Below are 18,243 nucleotides of genomic sequence, written 5' to 3' on the forward strand. Positions count from 1 at the left end.
GGTACACTTTAAGCCATCCTGGAGGCTCCTTACACTGACCTCACACTTTTGGATTCTTCTTTCTTTCTGCCTCTCTAGTTGGGTGATTTTTTCTTCCTTATATTCCAGATCTTTGGTTTGATTCCTGGGGTACGTTGATCTATAGTTGAGTTTCTGTATATTCTTTATTTCAGAGATTGTATGCTTAATTTCTGACTGGTCCTTTTCCATTTTTTTTTTTTTTTGGTATTGTCTTTAAGGTCCTTGAAGGTCTCACCAAGCTTCTTGGAGGTCTCATCAAGTTTCTTAAAGGTTTTTAGAAGATTCTTGAGTAATCTTATAAATGTGATTCTGAACTGTGTGTCATCCATTAGTTTATTCTCCTCCATCTCTCCCATTTGTCTCATGCTTCTGTGTTTCCTCATTTTGGCCATCTCCCTGTGTTGATAGAGTGGCTTTATGTGGTTGTTGACCTATAGGGGTCAGTAGCTCAGCTTCCCCAATCACCTGAAGTGGTCACTTTTGCTATATCCCTTTGTGGGCTTAGTGCACAGTCTTGGTGTAATTAAGCCTTGATTGCTGTTGGTACACTGGAAGAATTGACCTCCAGGCCAATTGTTTGTGAGGATCCACTGGGTCTATAAAGGAAGAACTGCTGCGCTGGAGACACACCTTGTTTCAGTGGGGCTTTGGTGCTCACTGAGAGGGTCTCCCTAATGTGTCACTTATGAGTGTGAGGGATTAAAACTGAGCACTAGAACTCTGGTTTCTGGGTCTCAGTGAGGTACAGTTCAGCTACAGTCTGAGGCCATTACTGTGGCAGAAACTACAGCATGAACTATAGTCCTGTCCTCTTTGGATCTGTTTGCCCCAGGTAAACTGCAACAGAGAGGGCCATTCATATGCAAAGTCCGCTGCTTGGAGCTTGGATGTGTTGTGAGGGGTGAAATCTCAGGGTGTCACTAGGTTCAGGCATGGCCAACAGCAATGGTGGCCTGGCTGCCTCTCAGATGGCATTCCCACGTCTCCCCAGGTCTTGCACCATAGCACAGTAAACAATCTCAGCTCTGCAAGCAAGCCAGCCTCACTTTCTGACCCGATGGCAGGTAGTCTAGCCTCTCCCCAGAAACTGGATTTCAGAGATATCGGGTGCTTGTCTCTCTTCAGGTTGAAGAAAGCACCACCCTTTGCGTGCTGGGATCCTCCACCAACCTGTATTGCATCCTCGCCCCTCCTACCTCAGTTTTTCAGCTCTTGTGCCCTGGATTCTCCTCTTTCTCTTTCAGTCTAGATGAAAGGCTTCCTCTCAGCCAGTTTTCGTTTGGTTTTTGGGAGATAGACGTTTGTTTTATAGTTTTTCCTTGGACTTGTTGTGCCCATAGGCAGTTTAGGTGTGTTTACCCAGTGCCGCCATCTTCCTATCATCCTGATTTTTCTTTTGTCCACCAGAAGCCTAAAACTGGGTGACTCAAGTGTTTGACATCCAGCACTCCAGTGTATTCCAGAGTAAAGCCTTGACCTCATGTGGGGCAGTTAGGATTAGTTCCTGCCCTAGGGTTAACTTATTTGCTTTTTTGATAAGCATAGCTGTGGCTGCTACTGCCTGGATGCAAGTAGGTCACCCAAATGCAAAGGGGTCAAGTCTTTTGGACAAATAGGCTACCTGCCTTTTCTAGGGCATGAGACTTTGGGTAAGTATCTCTTTGCCTATTCTCCTTATCTCACATATATAGAGGTGGAAAGACTTAGTTACATCTGATAGCACTAGTTGGCCCATTGTCCTTGCTCTGCTCATGTCTATCTAACTGCCTAATATATTACCTCAAAGATCCTGGCTCTGAATTCTTTTAGGGAAAATGGACATGGAATTTCCTTTGTAGCTGCTTCTTGCTGAGGAGGGACGGAGTTTTCTCTCAGAGCCAAAAGATCCTTGCTGTCTGTCGGAGAGATGATGAGGCCTAGGCACAGAAGGAGGTGGACTTGTGAGCTGGCAGAAACAAACTGTAACAAATGGTCTAGTGGAAGGAAAAAAAAATTTCAGTTTTAATAAGCTCTATTGAAATAGAATTTTTCTCCTCAAAATTACCTCTATGTTTATCAGAAGAGCCAGGTCAAGACCAATTTAGCTATTGTATTTAATTTGGCCTGATTGTTTGCATAAACACAATAAGAATGGTAACGGACTACCTTTGCTGGAATTTCATGATTGCATCTTAGTGTCCCCCACAGTGCTAAGAAGCCAAGCCATCCAGCTGCTGTCTGGCCTGCCTGTAGTATCTACTGAGTTAGGTGAATCCCTCACCTTCAGTGACTCCACCTGGGCCCACGCCCTAGGTTTTAAAGCCCATCATAGTAGCCCTCCTATTAGTCAGAGCCTAGAGTGCATGGGGGTTCTGCAGGGACCCAGAGGCATCCTTATTGTTCCCCTTCTACTCTGACTAACTGCCACTGATGGTAGGGCATGGGCCTGATGCTCCAGTGCCAGCCATTTTCAGGGCTACCAAGCAGGATATCAGGCTTTTCCTTTGCACTCTTATCGGCTTCAAATTTTCAGAATAAAGACAAGGGTCTTTAAAACATGACACTCTAGTCAAAGTTTTCAGTTATTAAAACTACTATTAGAAACTGAATTTTCAATAAATTCTTATTGAATTTATGTAAATAAATGTATTGCCATGATTTATTAACCATTACCAAATTTCAAAAAAATTGTATAAGGAGAAAAATATACTGACCTGTTTAAGATCTTCTGATTTCCTTGTCAGTCCTTTCTATGGATTCTTCAGAGTAACGTAACTGTCTTCAAGAAGAAATTCAAAATGTGTCTATATTCAAGTAGACAATTACAGCTATCCTTGTAGTAGGGTTTTCCCATACTTGACTTGTAGTCTCACATGTCGCAGGACCTCATGGGGTCTGTAATTCCTGTAACAGGGGACTAGTACTCACCATTTCACTACTTCCCTCTGTTCCAAACAGGCCTCCTCCAGTTTCCTAAAGTTGAGGTTTATACCACACCTGACATGGGCATAGTCACACAGGCCTTCAAGACAGTAACATTGGCACTGAAGCAACTTCTGACAGCTAAATCTTCTACTAAACATGACACATGCTGGGGCTATACAAATATTTTAGGGAGGTCACTAAAGTCTATTCTTGACCTTCCCACACAACGCAAAATTGTTCTTGTCTTTCTGGAGTCATGTCCATGAAGATGTAGACATCATCTAAGTATATTATACAGTTTTCTGCAGGCCACTGTCAGAGCTGTGCATGGTGGCCAGTTCTTCTTCCTAGCCACAAACACAGCCTGTCTAATTTCCCTAAAATTTATTCTGGCATGGAAGAAAGTTGTTTATCTGTAAATAGGCAGATTAACCTCTACATAATTGGACTTGGACATCTGCCTAGAAAGCCGTAACTTATAAGTTTAACATGTGGCCTTAGGTCCTTCCAACCCAACAGGGTCTCTGCCATCCCTCAGTCAGACTCCTCCTCTCTTAGAGAATCTCAAAGTCCTGAAGGCTCCCTGGTCCAGGGAGAGCCCCTTTCCTTTGCCCTTTGACTTTAAGCTGCCAGTCCAAAACAGCCAGAGTTGCAGTTAGAAACAGCTTTGCATATTGCAAAGCGCTTCTGTGACAGTGGCTTGGGCATTAGACCCTTTGTCTTCCCACCAGTCCCCTTTGTGGCAGAGCAGCAACCAGGCCTCTCTCAAAGGAGTGCACTGGAAGGGGATCTCAGCCCCTCCCTCCTCTTCCAGCAGCAACAGGTACCGAGCCCTTTCAGTACATTTGCAAACAGGGAGCTTTCACTAGATCTATCTGCTGCTTTCACAGATCCCGGACCTGCTGCTCTATTCCTGGAGTTGTAGGAAAGCTAGTAGCAGTCACTGGCTTATGATTTAACTGTTTCAGCCAACAAGCCAAAGGCCTTAGTCTTGTATTGCTTATTGTAAAAGCTCATTACTCACTGGGCAGCAGTGGGGCAGCTCTAGTGTCAGGTAAATGTCTGCTTCCCCTGCTTTTCTCGCTGCTGCGGCTTCTTTCAGGGCCACTGCAGTCAGATGGGGCATCCAGCCCTACCTCGTCCCCTTCTTTCACCTGGCTTTGGGGACTGAGTCTGCTTAGCAACCAGTTTTAAATTACCAGGGCAGCTGTGGACTTCAACTCTGTTTCTCCTCCACTTAGCTCCTGAGAGTTTAGTGTTGTTGTTTTTAATGCATTAGAATTCTTTATTCTTAGATACCTCAGTCCTTTAATGATCATCAAAAGTGAACAGTCAGCATTTTTAGATTAATATTTATGAACACATTTTAAATGTAGTTTTCAAGAAAATATAACCAGACCTTCAGTGATAAAAACTAAGAGCAGGTATCTAGTAAAAACTATTATATTTTTCCTTATGTAATTTCAAGTATATTATGACGGTCTAATTTAACATTGGAAGGGTTAAAAAAGAATAGACCAGGGCAGAAAAGATTTATTATGCTTGCAGACACGTGTGACCTTGAATCTAGTGAAGTTCTGATAAGACACCTGGACCAGACCCCTACGCTAGCAGAGTGGTCTGCAGCCAGTAAAAATCAACAAAAACCTATCTCTCCCTGCTTCATAATTAACTGTGGACACACACTCCCCTTTTCTACATTAACCATTTACTCTGTCCTGAACCTTAGCAAATGGTCTGAAATCCTATATATTTAGGCTTTTTACATTTAAGGATAATTTTTCTGTCTGTAACCATTTTTTCCCCACATAGATTTTTCACTGTAAGCCTCTAGAAAATCCTAAATCCTCCTCCTTTACCATTCTTGATTTCTCCAACCATCCCTCCCCCAGCCCACCCCATCTGTCCCTCAGTCCAGTTGCTTTATCTCCCTTTCTGATAGTGAGTCAGAGGAAGACAATTTCTCCAGAGGGGAGAAATAGAAACAGTGGGGGGTTTGGAGAAAACTACTATCGCTGTAGTAATCCTCCCTCCTGGAGGCTGGGGTCTAACCTGTGGAGAAAAATAGCAGGTGAGGATGAGTATGTGTAGGGATATTTCTTGCAGACTGAAAGCCAGGAGGGCCTCCTAAAAGAAAATATCTTTAATCCGGTTATAGATGCTATTAGAATCAGGATGAGAGAGGAAGGGAAAGACCAGGTTATGTTCTCTATGAGGATTATAATAAATAACTGAAAACAGCAATTCAAACAAAACACACAACCACAAAAACAACAGACAGCACAAGACATACAACCAGTGTTAACAACATCCATAGACAGTTAATAATAAATTCAGCCTTAGTTCCTCCACAGGTGCCTCATGTTGGACTATGATGTCACAGGCAGGGGACAGGGCCTTAAATCTCTCTGCCCTGCGGAGCTGTAAGCCCTGTACCTGGAAGTCTCCGACCACAAAAAGAGATAAGAATGCAATAAATAAAAGTTCTTCTTTACATTTAAATTAACTCTAGGAACTTCAAAATTTAGAGAAATTTTTATTATCTAAGTGGGCTGATTCCCTCTGTCAGAGAGCAAAAGACTCTGAGAAAAAGAAATCTCACAGCTGCTAGAGACTTTTGCATTCTGTCACAGCTAACCCACCCTATCTTTAAACAAATTAAACAATAGAAAGATATACTTCTACTAGATATTTACCCAGAGTTTAAACAGTTCACCTGATTCCTGATTAATTTGCCTTAGGAAGTCCTTGGCTTCCGGAGACGTCTTCAAGCTCCCCCTTTGACACACTAGGAGTGGGCCTGACTGACTGGGACCCCTACCTTACTGATTCTGTTGACAGTCAAGAAGTGTCCGTCCACTCTCTCCAGATGCCAGCCGGATCCTGGGCTGAGGATCCGGGAGCACCCAGAATCCCTTGGTTCAATTCTGCTAAATCAGCAGAGTGGCACCTTCTGGAGGCCTATCCGCCCCTTCCCCCCCTCCCCCCCTTACGGGCCCCAAAGCTGACCCATTCACTGGAGGCAAAATGCCAAGCACAATTGTTTCTTGGTCAGGGAATCATTAATGTTACAGAAAACCAGAGAAGAACCAAGCAATACTTAGAGAGATGGAATTACTTTTAGTTCGTGTGGGTGAGTAAAAAATAAATGATGGACAAAATGATAAATGCTACATATATAAAATTGAAATGAGATTGGGAAAATATAGATTACTGTTCATCATCACTCAATTCTTTTTCTGTGAAAAAAACATGCTTATATTCTCTCTCTCTCTCTCTCTCTCTCTCTCTCTCTCTCTCTCTCTCTCCAATATGATAATATGATATTTCATATGAGCATTGATGCATGTATTTGGTTAGGATTGATGACTGTATCAAGTAGTATATTTTTTCTATTGTTTCTAAGTGTTCCTCACCACTGTCTTTTTAAAAATCTAACTTTCTGCATTTTACAGATTTGTACTTTTTAGTTCACCTTTTGAATTTCATTTTTTATTCTAAAGTATAAAATTATAGCAGAAAAAGAGGTAATGAGCAAATTTACAGAAGGAGTGTAAAGATAGGTTAAGTAATTTTCCCAAGATCACAAGTCTTGCACAGAGTATACAAATGGCAAACTTCTTGTAAAAGACAAATGAGGAACAGAAGATTCTTAACTTTCAATGAGAAAAGATTTTAAATCTCAATGGACACAGACAATAGGGTGGTGGAGGCCTGGGGCTGGGAGTGGCCTATAAGGGTTCAATGGAGAAAAAAAGGGGGACATATGTAAAACTTTCAATGATTAAGATTTTTTAAAATGAAAACAGGATCAGCATTCCTGTATAAGTAATTGAAATGGTGTGACTTTTGGTCATAAGTAACTTGAAATAGCCACAATGTTAAAAAATTGTTTTTCAACAGCCTTCTGTATTGCTTGAAGTAATAACTTTGTACCGAAATTATCTTCATCGATTTAACAGCAGAAATTCAGGTTATAATTATCATCTCAGAGAGAATGACCTTCTGAAACAACAATTCTGTGATAATTGTCTCTGAGGTCTAGATAACAAAATTCCTTCCTTTCTTTGGTGAATCTCTCCCAGAGAAATAAATAGAGAAGGAGAATAACCTCTTATTGAATGGGTGCTATAGGGGTTCTCAGAGGAGAGAAGATAGGACTGCAGTTCACCCAAACCTTCTTAAGTCCTTGAGTTCTGGGTAGGAATTCAAACAATGTAAAGATATGAAGACCTTCAAACCAAGGCCAGAATATTGCTAATAGTTGGAACATCAGAATATCATAGGCCAATATTGAATAGATGCAGTTCTTGGTTTCTTTGCTATTATTTGAAAATTAAATTGTTGTCTCGTGAAGAGGTAGAATCAGGTTGACAGTTTATTGCAACTCTCCTTCCTTGTCAAGAATCTACACCAGCAATCTACCTTAATCTAAATTATACATTTCTCTATATTAGTATTCCCCTTAGTGTTGTAGAGATTATTTTTAATATTGTCATCCATGTTTGTTTACAGTCCTACTTCTCTTTCTTGTAATTTCCCCACTTTACACACAGATCAATGTTTACATTATTGTCTCATGACTCAAATTTAATAGTCCAATTATGATACCAATTTTTTAAGTATTCAAAAGTTTTCTTCAGATCTCAACATATTGTGGGAATAAACCACATTATCAAATCAATTCAAATTGTTCCCAGTTAAATGTTTCCAACCCATCAACAGATGTATTTTTAAATACATTCCTATTTCAAAGGAATGTTCTTGTAATGGTGAAATGTGGGCACTGTTAAATAATATGGTGTGAAGAGGTATTTATTATTTACTAGCATTCCTAAAATTAGACCATATAGGAAACTTCTACAATTGATGTTTTATATAGCTTTTTTAAAAAACCATCTTATGCTCTATTCCTTTGTGGAGTTCTCCTTTCCTTTAATGAAAACCTACCAAGTCTATACCTTAACTCTTAACTCCTAAAGATATTGTTAGTTGTCTGAATGATGCTCAGCTGTTAATAAATGACAACTGCTTAATATTGTACAAACTCATTTGCAATGTATTTATGGGATACAATCTGATTGCTGATTGGACATAGTAAAAGAATGAAGACAGTCAAATATGACCCTGATCTTTTGAGCTTGGAGCCCATTCTGTCCTCAATTAGAAACCTGCACTTTCTATTAATTTATACTCATGTAATTGAAACAAAGCATGACCTTTGAACAATTGCCTTTATATCACTCTAATGAAGTTGCTGTAGCAGGCTTTTTTTTCTACTGTTATGAGAGACCAGTTTGACATTTTAATTTTTCTGGATATGTATTTTGGAAGAGGAAGGATGACTTTAAAGTGGCACTAATATCGAATTGTCTTAACATTAATGACACACTTGAAGTGTTAGGTGAAATTTACACTATGGTTATTTTTGGGAAATTTTTACATAGCTGGTTTTCTTTCATCAAAACATAAGATGAAATAAGTGAAGTGAAACATATTTAAACATAGGAAAGTGCAGAATTCTCAAACCAATGAGGTAATGAATTTGTATAGTACATGTTGGAATAGGCTTTTCTTTGTAGGGTTGTGTGTCTGAAAAAGGGGATGAAAGTCGAATAATTTGGTACAGACTCAAATTGTCAGACAGTTAAAATCTTTATGAAATTTCAATAGCTTATATTTATTAAGTGCCTAATCTGTGCTAGACACTTATACTTATAGCTGGCCATTTAATCCTCACAGCAACTCCCTGAAGGAATTCTTGATATATTTCTTGTCTTTCCAATGAAAAAAAAAAAATGAGGAAAGATACGTTAAGTAACTTTCCCAAGATCACAAAGGCTGAGCATAAATTGAACCTAGGCCACCTTACCCTAGAAAATGTGTTCTTAACAGTTAATTACACTTTGTCTACCTCTTTTCGTAGGACTGTCAACATCCGAAACAGATTCTTATCATATTTTTAGACTAATAAATCATCTTTATACATTATTTTGCTTAACTACTAGTCTGATTGATGTATTCAGTTTATAATTACATATTCCAATTTTATAACATAGATTGGTGCAGTACAAAAACACAAAAGAGTGCTTTGTCTTCTCCACTTTGGTTTCCTTCTAAAGATATGTTATTAATAACATATTTCAAACATATTATCTAGTGCAATTTATTATTTATTTGTCACAACTAGCAATAATGAGCCTTTAGGATCTTATATAAAGTATTATTTGTGTTAAAGTGAACTTTTCGTGAACTTCATATGCTTAGAATTCCTTCTTGAATGAGGAGTGTGCTCTATAGTTACCTTTTTTATTCATTCTATATTTTATTTATTAATTGATTAGGGTGACATTGGTCAAAATGAACATATAGGTTTCAGATGTGGCAACTACCCCCTTCCCTCTGGCAACTACCCATTGCTGTTTGTGTTCACGAGTTTCAGTTTTATATGAGTGAAATAATATGGTTATTAGCTTTTCTTACTGACTTATTTTATTTAGCATAATGTTCTCAAGGTCCACCCATGTTGTTGCAAATGGAAGTATCAATATTTCATCCTATATTATAACTGCATAGAACTCCACTGTGTATATGTACCACATCTTTTATCCAGTCCTCTCTAGTAGGTCACTTAGACTTTTTCCATGTCTCTATCCAGTGAATAATCATACAATGAACATAGTGGTTCATATATCTTTGTGAATACATGATTTTGAATTTTTTGGGTATACCTGGTATACTCAGGAGTGGGATTGCTGGGTCATATGGTAGCTCTACTCTTAATTTTTTTAGGAATTGCCAGACTGCTTTCCATAATGGTTATACCAGTCTACATTCCCACCAGCAGTGAATGAAGGTTCCCCCTTTTCCATAACCTCTCCAACACTTGTCAGTGCTTGTCTTGTTGATAATGGCCACTCTAACAGCTATAAGGGGGTATCTCACTGTAGTTTTGATTTGCATTTTCCTAATGGCCAGTGAGGTTGAACATCTTTTCATATATATATATTGGCTATTGGTTTATCTTCTTGGGAGAGTTGTATTTTCAGGTCCTCTGCCCACTTTTGGATTAAATTGTTTGTTTGGTCTTGAGTTTTATGAGTTCTTTATATATTTGGAAATTAAACCTTTGTTGGAAGAGCTATGCTCAAAAATATCATCTCTCATTTGATTGACTGCCTCTTTGTTTTATTATCAGTTTCATTTGCTGTGCAGAAGCTTTGTACTTTGATACAGTCTGTTCATTTATTTTTTGCCTTTATTTCCCCTACTTTTAGGGGAAGTTCATAAAATGTTCTCTATGACCCAGGTCCATAAATTTGGTACCCATATTTTCTTCTATGTATCTTATTGTTTTAGGTCTTATATATTTAGGTCTTTGATCCATTTTGAATTAATTTTTGTACATGGGACAAACTGTAATCCAGTCTCATTCAATTGTATGTAGCTTTCCGGTTTTCTCAGCACCACTTATTGAAGAGACTATCTGGCTCCTTTGTCAAAAATTATCTGTCCACATACATGTGATTTTATAGCTGACTCTCTATTCTATTCCATTGATCTGAGTGTTTGTTCTCTGCCAATGCCATGCTGTTTTGATTGTCATAGCTTTTTACTGTAATTTGAAGTCAGGTAGCATGGCATCTTCATTCTTTTTTCTCAGTCATTCATTCTAAACTTATCTATTTTTCTTTGCAGCGCTGTGTAACCTTCAGCCCTTGGAAGCCCTCTTTGTAATTTTGCGGGAATCTGCTCCTAAAGTCAAATCCAGTGGATGGTAAAAATGAATGCCCTAATTTCCCAAACACATTAAGTTGGTATTTTTTATTTAGCAGAGAAGTGTTAATTCATTTGGTCAGTCCTGCTTCAACATTTTTGTTCAACAATATTTCCTAAAATTCAATACCTTAAGTGTGGTGTCTAAATGACTAGTTTTCTTTAAAAAGTATCTAACCAACTAGAAATAATACCATCTAGAATATATTATGATGATGTTATAGTACTGACATTAGTGGAATATTCCATTGCTTCTCCAGTAATGGGATGTACCTATGGAAATCATTTTTAACATTTCTCACTGTGCTTAGATAGGCAGTCAGTGATTATTATATATAGCCCAGTTGCTTGGCCCATTCATTAAGCTAAACACCCACAGACCTAGTAAAGAAGACTTGCTGTCCTAGGGTGATACAACCCAAAGAAATTTGGAAATCCTTTTCAATGAAGCTTATTGATCTAGTACTTGACATTCTTGCTTATTAGTATTGCTTGCCCTGATAGAAGTGATGACTGTAATTTGATCACTAACATTCTTGACTGCTATTCAATTTAACCATTCCCACATATACAGGCTTTCTGGGCACATCTGATTTCATGGGTCATTTTATAAAGTTAGCCTCAATAACACCTGTTTTTGTGGATCATTATATCTAAGCCTCTCTATTTCCATATAGTCAAGTGAAACATTCAGATTTCAAAGTGTGACTGCTGTGGGCTGACAGATGTAGTCTCATGATCTACATTTATTACATTAACCATTTAATTGCTGTTCTAGTACTTGACTTTTTACCATGTACACACTTCTGAACTCACTGAAGTTTCTACTATTATTTGGGTAGAAATCTTCTGAGGTTTGAATGGCATTTGTATAATGTATATTGCACATTGTTAAGCTGCAGGATAATTAGCAATTAAAAGACAATTATAGTGATAGACAACTGTTTCCACAAATATGAACTTCATAGTGGCATGTGAGTGGGCATATGGATGGGTGTGACAGGCCTGAGAATGCCCTTTTATCTCTTTGGCTCATGTCTTTTAGGTCCCGCAAGTTCCACAATTTCATGGAAAAATGCATGATAAAAAATTTCTTATTTCGTCCTACTTCTGCAAACATGCTTCATCATCCATTTGTTCGGAATATAAAACATGAAGGACATGTTGTTGAATCACTAAAGAAACATCTTACTGGAATCATTAAAAAGAGACAGAAAAAAGGTAGAATATATGAACTTCCATTTCTCTGGAATGACTGTTTAGATGAAAGTGGAACTTACTCTTTTTTCCCAGGAAAAATCTTTTTTTTTTTTAAATTAGGTTGAAAGTAAAAATTCTGAGTCCCTCAGTACTTAGTTTTCCTACTAATGTGCCATGTGTACTTAATTCATTATCTCCAGCTGTTACAACTGGCAAGTGTTCGTATTTACAGACCTAGAAAGCCTCAGGAGAAATTTTGGGATGTGCTAATTTTATTTTTTTAACTCTTAACTAAAGAAATAAATAAAAAGCTATATAATACTTGGATTATTTAGCTGACATCTTAATTAATTCTAATGAGATAAATGGCTTTGTTATTAACCATTTATTAACTTTTAATTTTGAAGTCTGTGCATCATACAAAGGTTGTTTTATGTTCTAATCTCCAACTAACTACATTAATAAAAAAGAAACATGCTATGCCAAACCATGCCCACCAGCCAATCAGGAACAAGTATGCAAATTAATCCATTAGGCTACAGAGCTGGAGCAAGCAGGAGGCTTGGGTGGTCCCAGCAATGGAGGAAGCCAAGCTTCCCCCCATGCTCTGGCTGGCCCTGGCCTCTGCTCAAGGCTACGAAGTTTCAATTATAGAAAATAAATAAATCCCAACAAAAATAATGGTGGCCAAGGAGCTGGAGCAAGCAGGAGGCTTGGGTTCCCCCCAGCAATGGAGGAAGCCAAGCTTCCCGCCCACCCTGGCCTCCGCTCAAGGCTACAAAGTTTTAATTATAGAAGTTAAATAAATCCTAGATACTTGCTTCCAGCTGGCCCAGGCCTCGGCTAAAGGAGGCACTGAAAAAAAAAAGGAAAAGAAGAAAGGAAAGGAAAGGAAAGGAAAGGAAAGGAAAGGAAAGGAAGGAAAGGAAAGGAAAGGAAAGGAAAGGAAGGAAAGGAAAGGAAAGGAAAGGAAAGGAAAGGAAAGGAAAGGAAAGGAAAGGAAAGGAAAGGAAAGGAAAGGAAAGGAAAGGAAAGGAAAGAAAAGAAAAGAAAGAAAAGAAAAGAAAGAAAAGAAAAGAAAGAAAAGAAAGAAAAGAAAAGAAATAAAGGAGGGGCTGGGACCTTGGGTCACCTGGGGGTAATCAGGCCAGAATGGGATGGCAGTTGTGGGTGATCAGGACTGGTGGGGTTAAGCAATTGGGGTGAGCAGGCCTTCATTGGGGGTTAGTTGGAGGTGATCAGGACAGCAAGCGGGAATTTGGAGTGAGTAGGCCAGCAGGGTGGCAGTTGGGGGTGAGCAGGCCAGTGGGGAGGGAAGGTAGGGGCGAGTAGGCCAGCAAGGGGTGCAGTTGGGGGTGATCAGGCTGGTAGGGGGGATAGTTGGGAGTGAGCAGGCCGGCAGGCAGAGTGGTAAGGGACAATCAGGCAGACAGGCGAGTGGTTGGAGCCAGCAGTCCCGGATTGTGAGAGGGATGTCCAACTGCTGGTTTAGACCCAATCCCTGTAAACCAGCAGTAGGACATCCTTCGAGGGGTCCCAGATTGGAGAGGTCGCAGGCTGGGCTAAGGACCTCCCCCCCCACCCTCGCACAAATTTCATGCACCAGGCCACTAGTAAAATATAATTAAAGGAACTATTTGTACAAACAAAAATAAGCTTCTATATATTAATACTAAAAATTGCAGGATGGATTATTATCAAATCCAGAGGAAACAACTTAGGAAGTTCTACCTTATAGATTGTATGGGAAATTCTACACTTAATTTGAGGCACCATAGACAAAGTTGAAAGTTGTTATAGAGTGGGAAAGGGGGAACCTGAAAAATACAGCACGCATTTTCAAATTAGCTTCAGGATTTATTTCAGTGTAACTTCTTTCATTTATCCTATATAATAAAAGCTAATACGCTAAGTGTCTGGTCATCCAGTTGTTTGTTCAACCAACCAAAGTGTAATAATAGCTAATGCTGCTCAACCACTCGCTATGACATGCACTGACCACCAGGGGGCAGACACTCCAACTGGTAGGTTAGCTTGCTAGTGGGATCCAAGAGATTGGGACTCAGCAAGAAGGGCTGGTCATGCCCTGGAGCCCTCTTGTGGTCCCTCTCTGCATGGCCAACCTCCCATGTCCCTCCCCTGCCCTAATTGTGAACTGGTGGGGTCCGTCAGTCTGGCCTGTGCCCTCTTGCAATTCGGAACCCCTTGGCAGATGTCAGAGAACTGGTTTCAGCTCAATCCCACAGGCCTGGCCAAGGGACCCTACTGGTGCACAAAGTTGTGCACTGGTCTTCCAGTATAACTATATTCTATTTTGGAGCAAGGAGTAGCAAGAGTTAATTTATTTAGCCATGGTGGAGAATTCATTGGATGAGCATCACAAAAACCAGCCAGTCTCAAATGGGTGCATGAAGACCACACATCTACTTGATTTGCTACATTCCATAGTTGCAAGTTTTCCATATGGTTAACTACAGGAAAAGTAACATCATATGAAGATTATATGGAAGATATACACTGAGTGGCCAGGTTATTATGATCTCTGAATGCATAATAATCTGGACGCTCAGTGTACTTCTCTTAAGTACCTCATTTGTTTGATATCAAAGATACTATAAATTGTGCACGTGATCAGTTTTCCCCTTTGCACTGGGTGATAGAAAGCTCAGGGCAAATAGGTGGTTGATCTCCAACAAAGTCTAGAATACTTTTGGTACCCATTTGAGATACAAATAAACTGAGTGGCCAGATTATTATGTGTTCAGATATCGTAATAGTCTGTCTGGCTACTCAGTGTAAATATAATTGCCCTAAACACTTTAACATAGCTTTAAAAAAACAAACTTATTTGTTTGGGTCTATATTTCAGTTCAGCACAGCTGACAGGATAAAATGCTGAACTTTTCAATGCATTAAGTATGAAACCCAGAATTTTGATTTTTAACTTCTCCTTGAAAGGACCTAAAATCTTTAACATCATTTTCAATCCTCTCTGAAAGGACCAAAGATAGGTATGGGTTCAAGTTATAAAGTCCTTAAATCTAGAGCACACACCTATAAATCATGTTCACCAACCATCTATAGTTTCTCTTGTTCTTTTCTCCCTTTGTCTTTCTCAATTATTTCTATTTAGAATTGTAGCAGATTGCTAAATTTTCTTTTCTATTACCAGAGAAATTAGTCTGTATGGAACACCTGCACTGTAGTATAAAAGTAGACCCAAGAACCTGGATATTGGCTACATCACCAACCAGATGTGATTTTAAGAGTTACCTTCTTGTCCTTTTAAATTCACTCAACATCCTGAGCAATAAAGGGTTAAAGTTGGATAAACTGGATTACATTAATCTCTGCTGATTGTTATTTTTTCTTTAATAAAAAGGAATACCTCTGATCTTTGAAAGAGAAGAAGCTATTAAGGAGCAGTACACCACAAAAAAATTCAGGTATGTTAGAGACAACTTACATATGGAATTCGATGTTAGAAATTCACTTAAGAAAGTTGATTTCCATACTGTTTTATTTGACTAAAAAAAAAAAAACACACAATTTTTTTCTCTTACAACAAAAAACAAATCTATATTTTCAAGAGATATTTATGTGAAAATGTTGAAAAAATGTTTGATTACTATTAAAAGATTCTTTAATATCTGACAACAGAATGATCAAGTATATTTAGTAATACAAATAATAATTTAGACATTACAGGAATGATTCAAGAAAGATTTACTAAAACTGTCTTTGATAAGGAAAATTATTATCTTTCAAAATAAAAGCATTTCCACTGACAATTCTAATTGTATGGCAAACATTTGTATGTTTTTTTCTAGAGGACATTGTTGTACCCATGAACTTCTGAGACTGCCCACCAGCAGTAGATGCAGACCACTTAGAGTCCTACATGGAGAACCCTCTCAGCCAAGGTGGTTACCTGATCAAGAAGAGCCACAGATCCAGGAACTTCAGCATCCACAGGAAGAAGCCAGGGTGTTCAAGCCACTTCAGGCTCAGAACAATGCACCTAAATCTCTTCAGGCTCAAGTTCAGCCATCTCAGAGACTACAAGGGGCAGCTCAGGTGTTCATGCCACTACAGGCTCAGATTAAGGCTAAAACATCTAGGCCCCTACAGATGCAGATTAAAGCACCTCCACGACTACGGAGGGTAGCCTGTATGCTCATGCCACTACAGGCTCAGGTTAAGGTACCTAGGTCTCTACAGCTGCAGGCTCAGGAATCCAAAGACCAGAAAGCTCAGGCTCAGCCCCAAGCATCAGAAGAGCCACAGGATCTGGACCGGGTACCAGAAGAATTTCAGGGGCAAAATCAGGTACCTGAACAACAACAAAGGCAAGTTCAAGCCCCTGGACAACAGCAAGAGCAGAACCAGGTACCTGAACAGCAGCTGGAGCAGAATCAAGTACCAGAACAGCCAGAGGTACAGGAACAGGCTGCTGAGCCTACACAGGCAGAGACTGAGGCAGAGGAACAAGAGTCATTACATGTACATGCCCAAGTGTTCTTGCCTCTACTGTCACAGAACCACCACGTGCTATTTCCACTACATTTGGATACTCAGGTGCTCATTCCAGTAGAAGAACAAACCAAAGAGTCACATCAGGCACAGGCCTGGGCACTAGAGGCCTCACAGGGCGTTGGCTCAATTCAAGCACTGATAGAGGGACTATCAAGAAACTTACTTAGAGCACCAAACTCACATAACTCAAAGCCACTTGGTCCACTGCAAACCCTGATCGAAAACCTGTCATCAAACATATTTTACTCTCAACCAGAACAGGCACAGAAGAAAAAATCAAAGGTTTTTAGTCTAAGGCAAGCACTAGCAAAAAGATTATCACCAAAGAAGTTCCGGGCAAAGTTATCACAGAGACCTGAAGAGCTTGAGCTCTCAGATTTAGAAGCCCACAGGCGAAGGCGCCAACGCAGGTGGGAAGATATCTGTAATCAACATGAGGAGGAATTGAGACAAATTGCAAGTGTAAGAGATTTTAATATTTTTATTTAGTGAAATATGCAGAGAAAATATGCTAGCTCACACTTATATTTTCCCTTTGTAAAATCAAATGAAATAAATATTCCTGTGTCCCAGAGAAGATTAGCTAAATAGTTTGTGCTGCAAATAAATTATCCTGAAATTTCCAGATAATTTTCACTTAATTTGAGAAAGAAAAATTTGCTTGAATGATCCAGGTAATTGCTTAATACCCCTGTGGAAATATAACTTTAATTATTAGTTTACTACCTATTATTCCCTTGACCAATAAAGATACACCATACGTATGCATGCTTAAAATTACTAGTTGGATATTTTTTAACTTTATTTTTATTGTTGGCACTATTGCAGATGTCCCCATTCCCTCTACTCCTTGTCCATATCCACCGAGCCCTCATCCCTCCTTCCATCTGGGCAATGCAATAGTTGGATCTTTAAAATTACTTTCAAAGTTCAAACTTTGCAATACTTTATATAACTTTTATTAACCAATATCATCCCAGTAAATTTAATTTAAAAAAATTTAAAAAGCTTTCCAATATAATGTAGTATTAAAAATAAACTACAAAAACAAATTGGAAAAAAAACACACACAAATTTGGTTTCATTCTTTTTTTTTTTCATTCCTTAACATCTAAGTTACTTTATTTGCTTTTTCTTTTCATGGACTGATTAACTGTACCATTTAAATGAATTGCACTATTTTTTGTACTTCTCATTTAAGTCAAGCTTAAAATGAGAAGAAAAATCAGTTTCTAAAGCATTTTGCATACAGTTACAATATGTATAACTTATCTCCCTAATTTTTCACCAATTTTACATAATTAATTAATGAAGTGGTTGCATCGAATTGACACATTGCAAATTTGCCTCTGCATTCTTTCAAAATGTGGAATACATTATCTTAATCTTTTTACCTTATTTTGGAATAGTAAAAAAAACTTTGTTCTTTCAAAATTGTCTAATATAAATGGATTATAATTAGTCCAGGGTTCATGAATTCAATGTGACAAATCTGATTTGACAATGAATGGTTTGTGAGCTTCCTAAGCAAATTAATGAGGTCAACAAGATTAGGAGATCATTTTTTACTAATATTTCAAAGCATGTGTTTACATAAAAGAAATCACTGTGAGGTTCCTAAATTAAATTCTGGTATCAACACCCATTTAATCTAATAATAATTAATGTAGTAATTAAAAATGAACATTGTCTGAATGGTGTGGATTACAAATCCACACCTTTTGCTTTGTTCCCATGGGCCAATTTAGCAAATGTTATTTCCCTGACATATTTAACAAGAAAAAAACTAAAAGCAGCAAGAGAAAA

At 38.6% G+C, this 18,243-nt stretch overlaps 1 protein-coding gene and 1 long non-coding RNA gene across 2 annotated transcripts in view; one reads left to right on the top strand and one right to left on the bottom strand.

Moving 5' to 3' along the window:
• The window catches only part of NRK (Nik related kinase), a 149,605-nt gene that overhangs the window by 84,386 nt on the left and 46,976 nt on the right, over positions 1 to 18,243 (top strand). Inside the window, 4 exon segments of the mRNA XM_045570464.1 lie at positions 10,624 to 10,702; positions 11,747 to 11,922; positions 15,284 to 15,347; positions 15,732 to 16,899. Of these exon segments, the coding sequence (XP_045426420.1) occupies positions 10,624 to 10,702; positions 11,747 to 11,922; positions 15,284 to 15,347; positions 15,732 to 16,899 (1,487 nt within the window).
• Positions 114 to 4,107, bottom strand: LOC123651072. The gene is made up of 3 exons (XR_006739547.1): positions 3,654 to 4,107; positions 2,164 to 2,166; positions 114 to 124 (listed from the first exon to the last, which is right to left on the bottom strand). It is a non-coding gene; the product is annotated as an uncharacterized LOC123651072 (long non-coding RNA).

The sequence above is a fragment of the Pipistrellus kuhlii genome, unplaced genomic scaffold (assembly GCF_014108245.1).
Source record: "Pipistrellus kuhlii isolate mPipKuh1 unplaced genomic scaffold, mPipKuh1.p scaffold_m20_p_33, whole genome shotgun sequence".
In the NCBI taxonomy this organism is placed as follows: Eukaryota; Metazoa; Chordata; class Mammalia; order Chiroptera; family Vespertilionidae; genus Pipistrellus; species Pipistrellus kuhlii.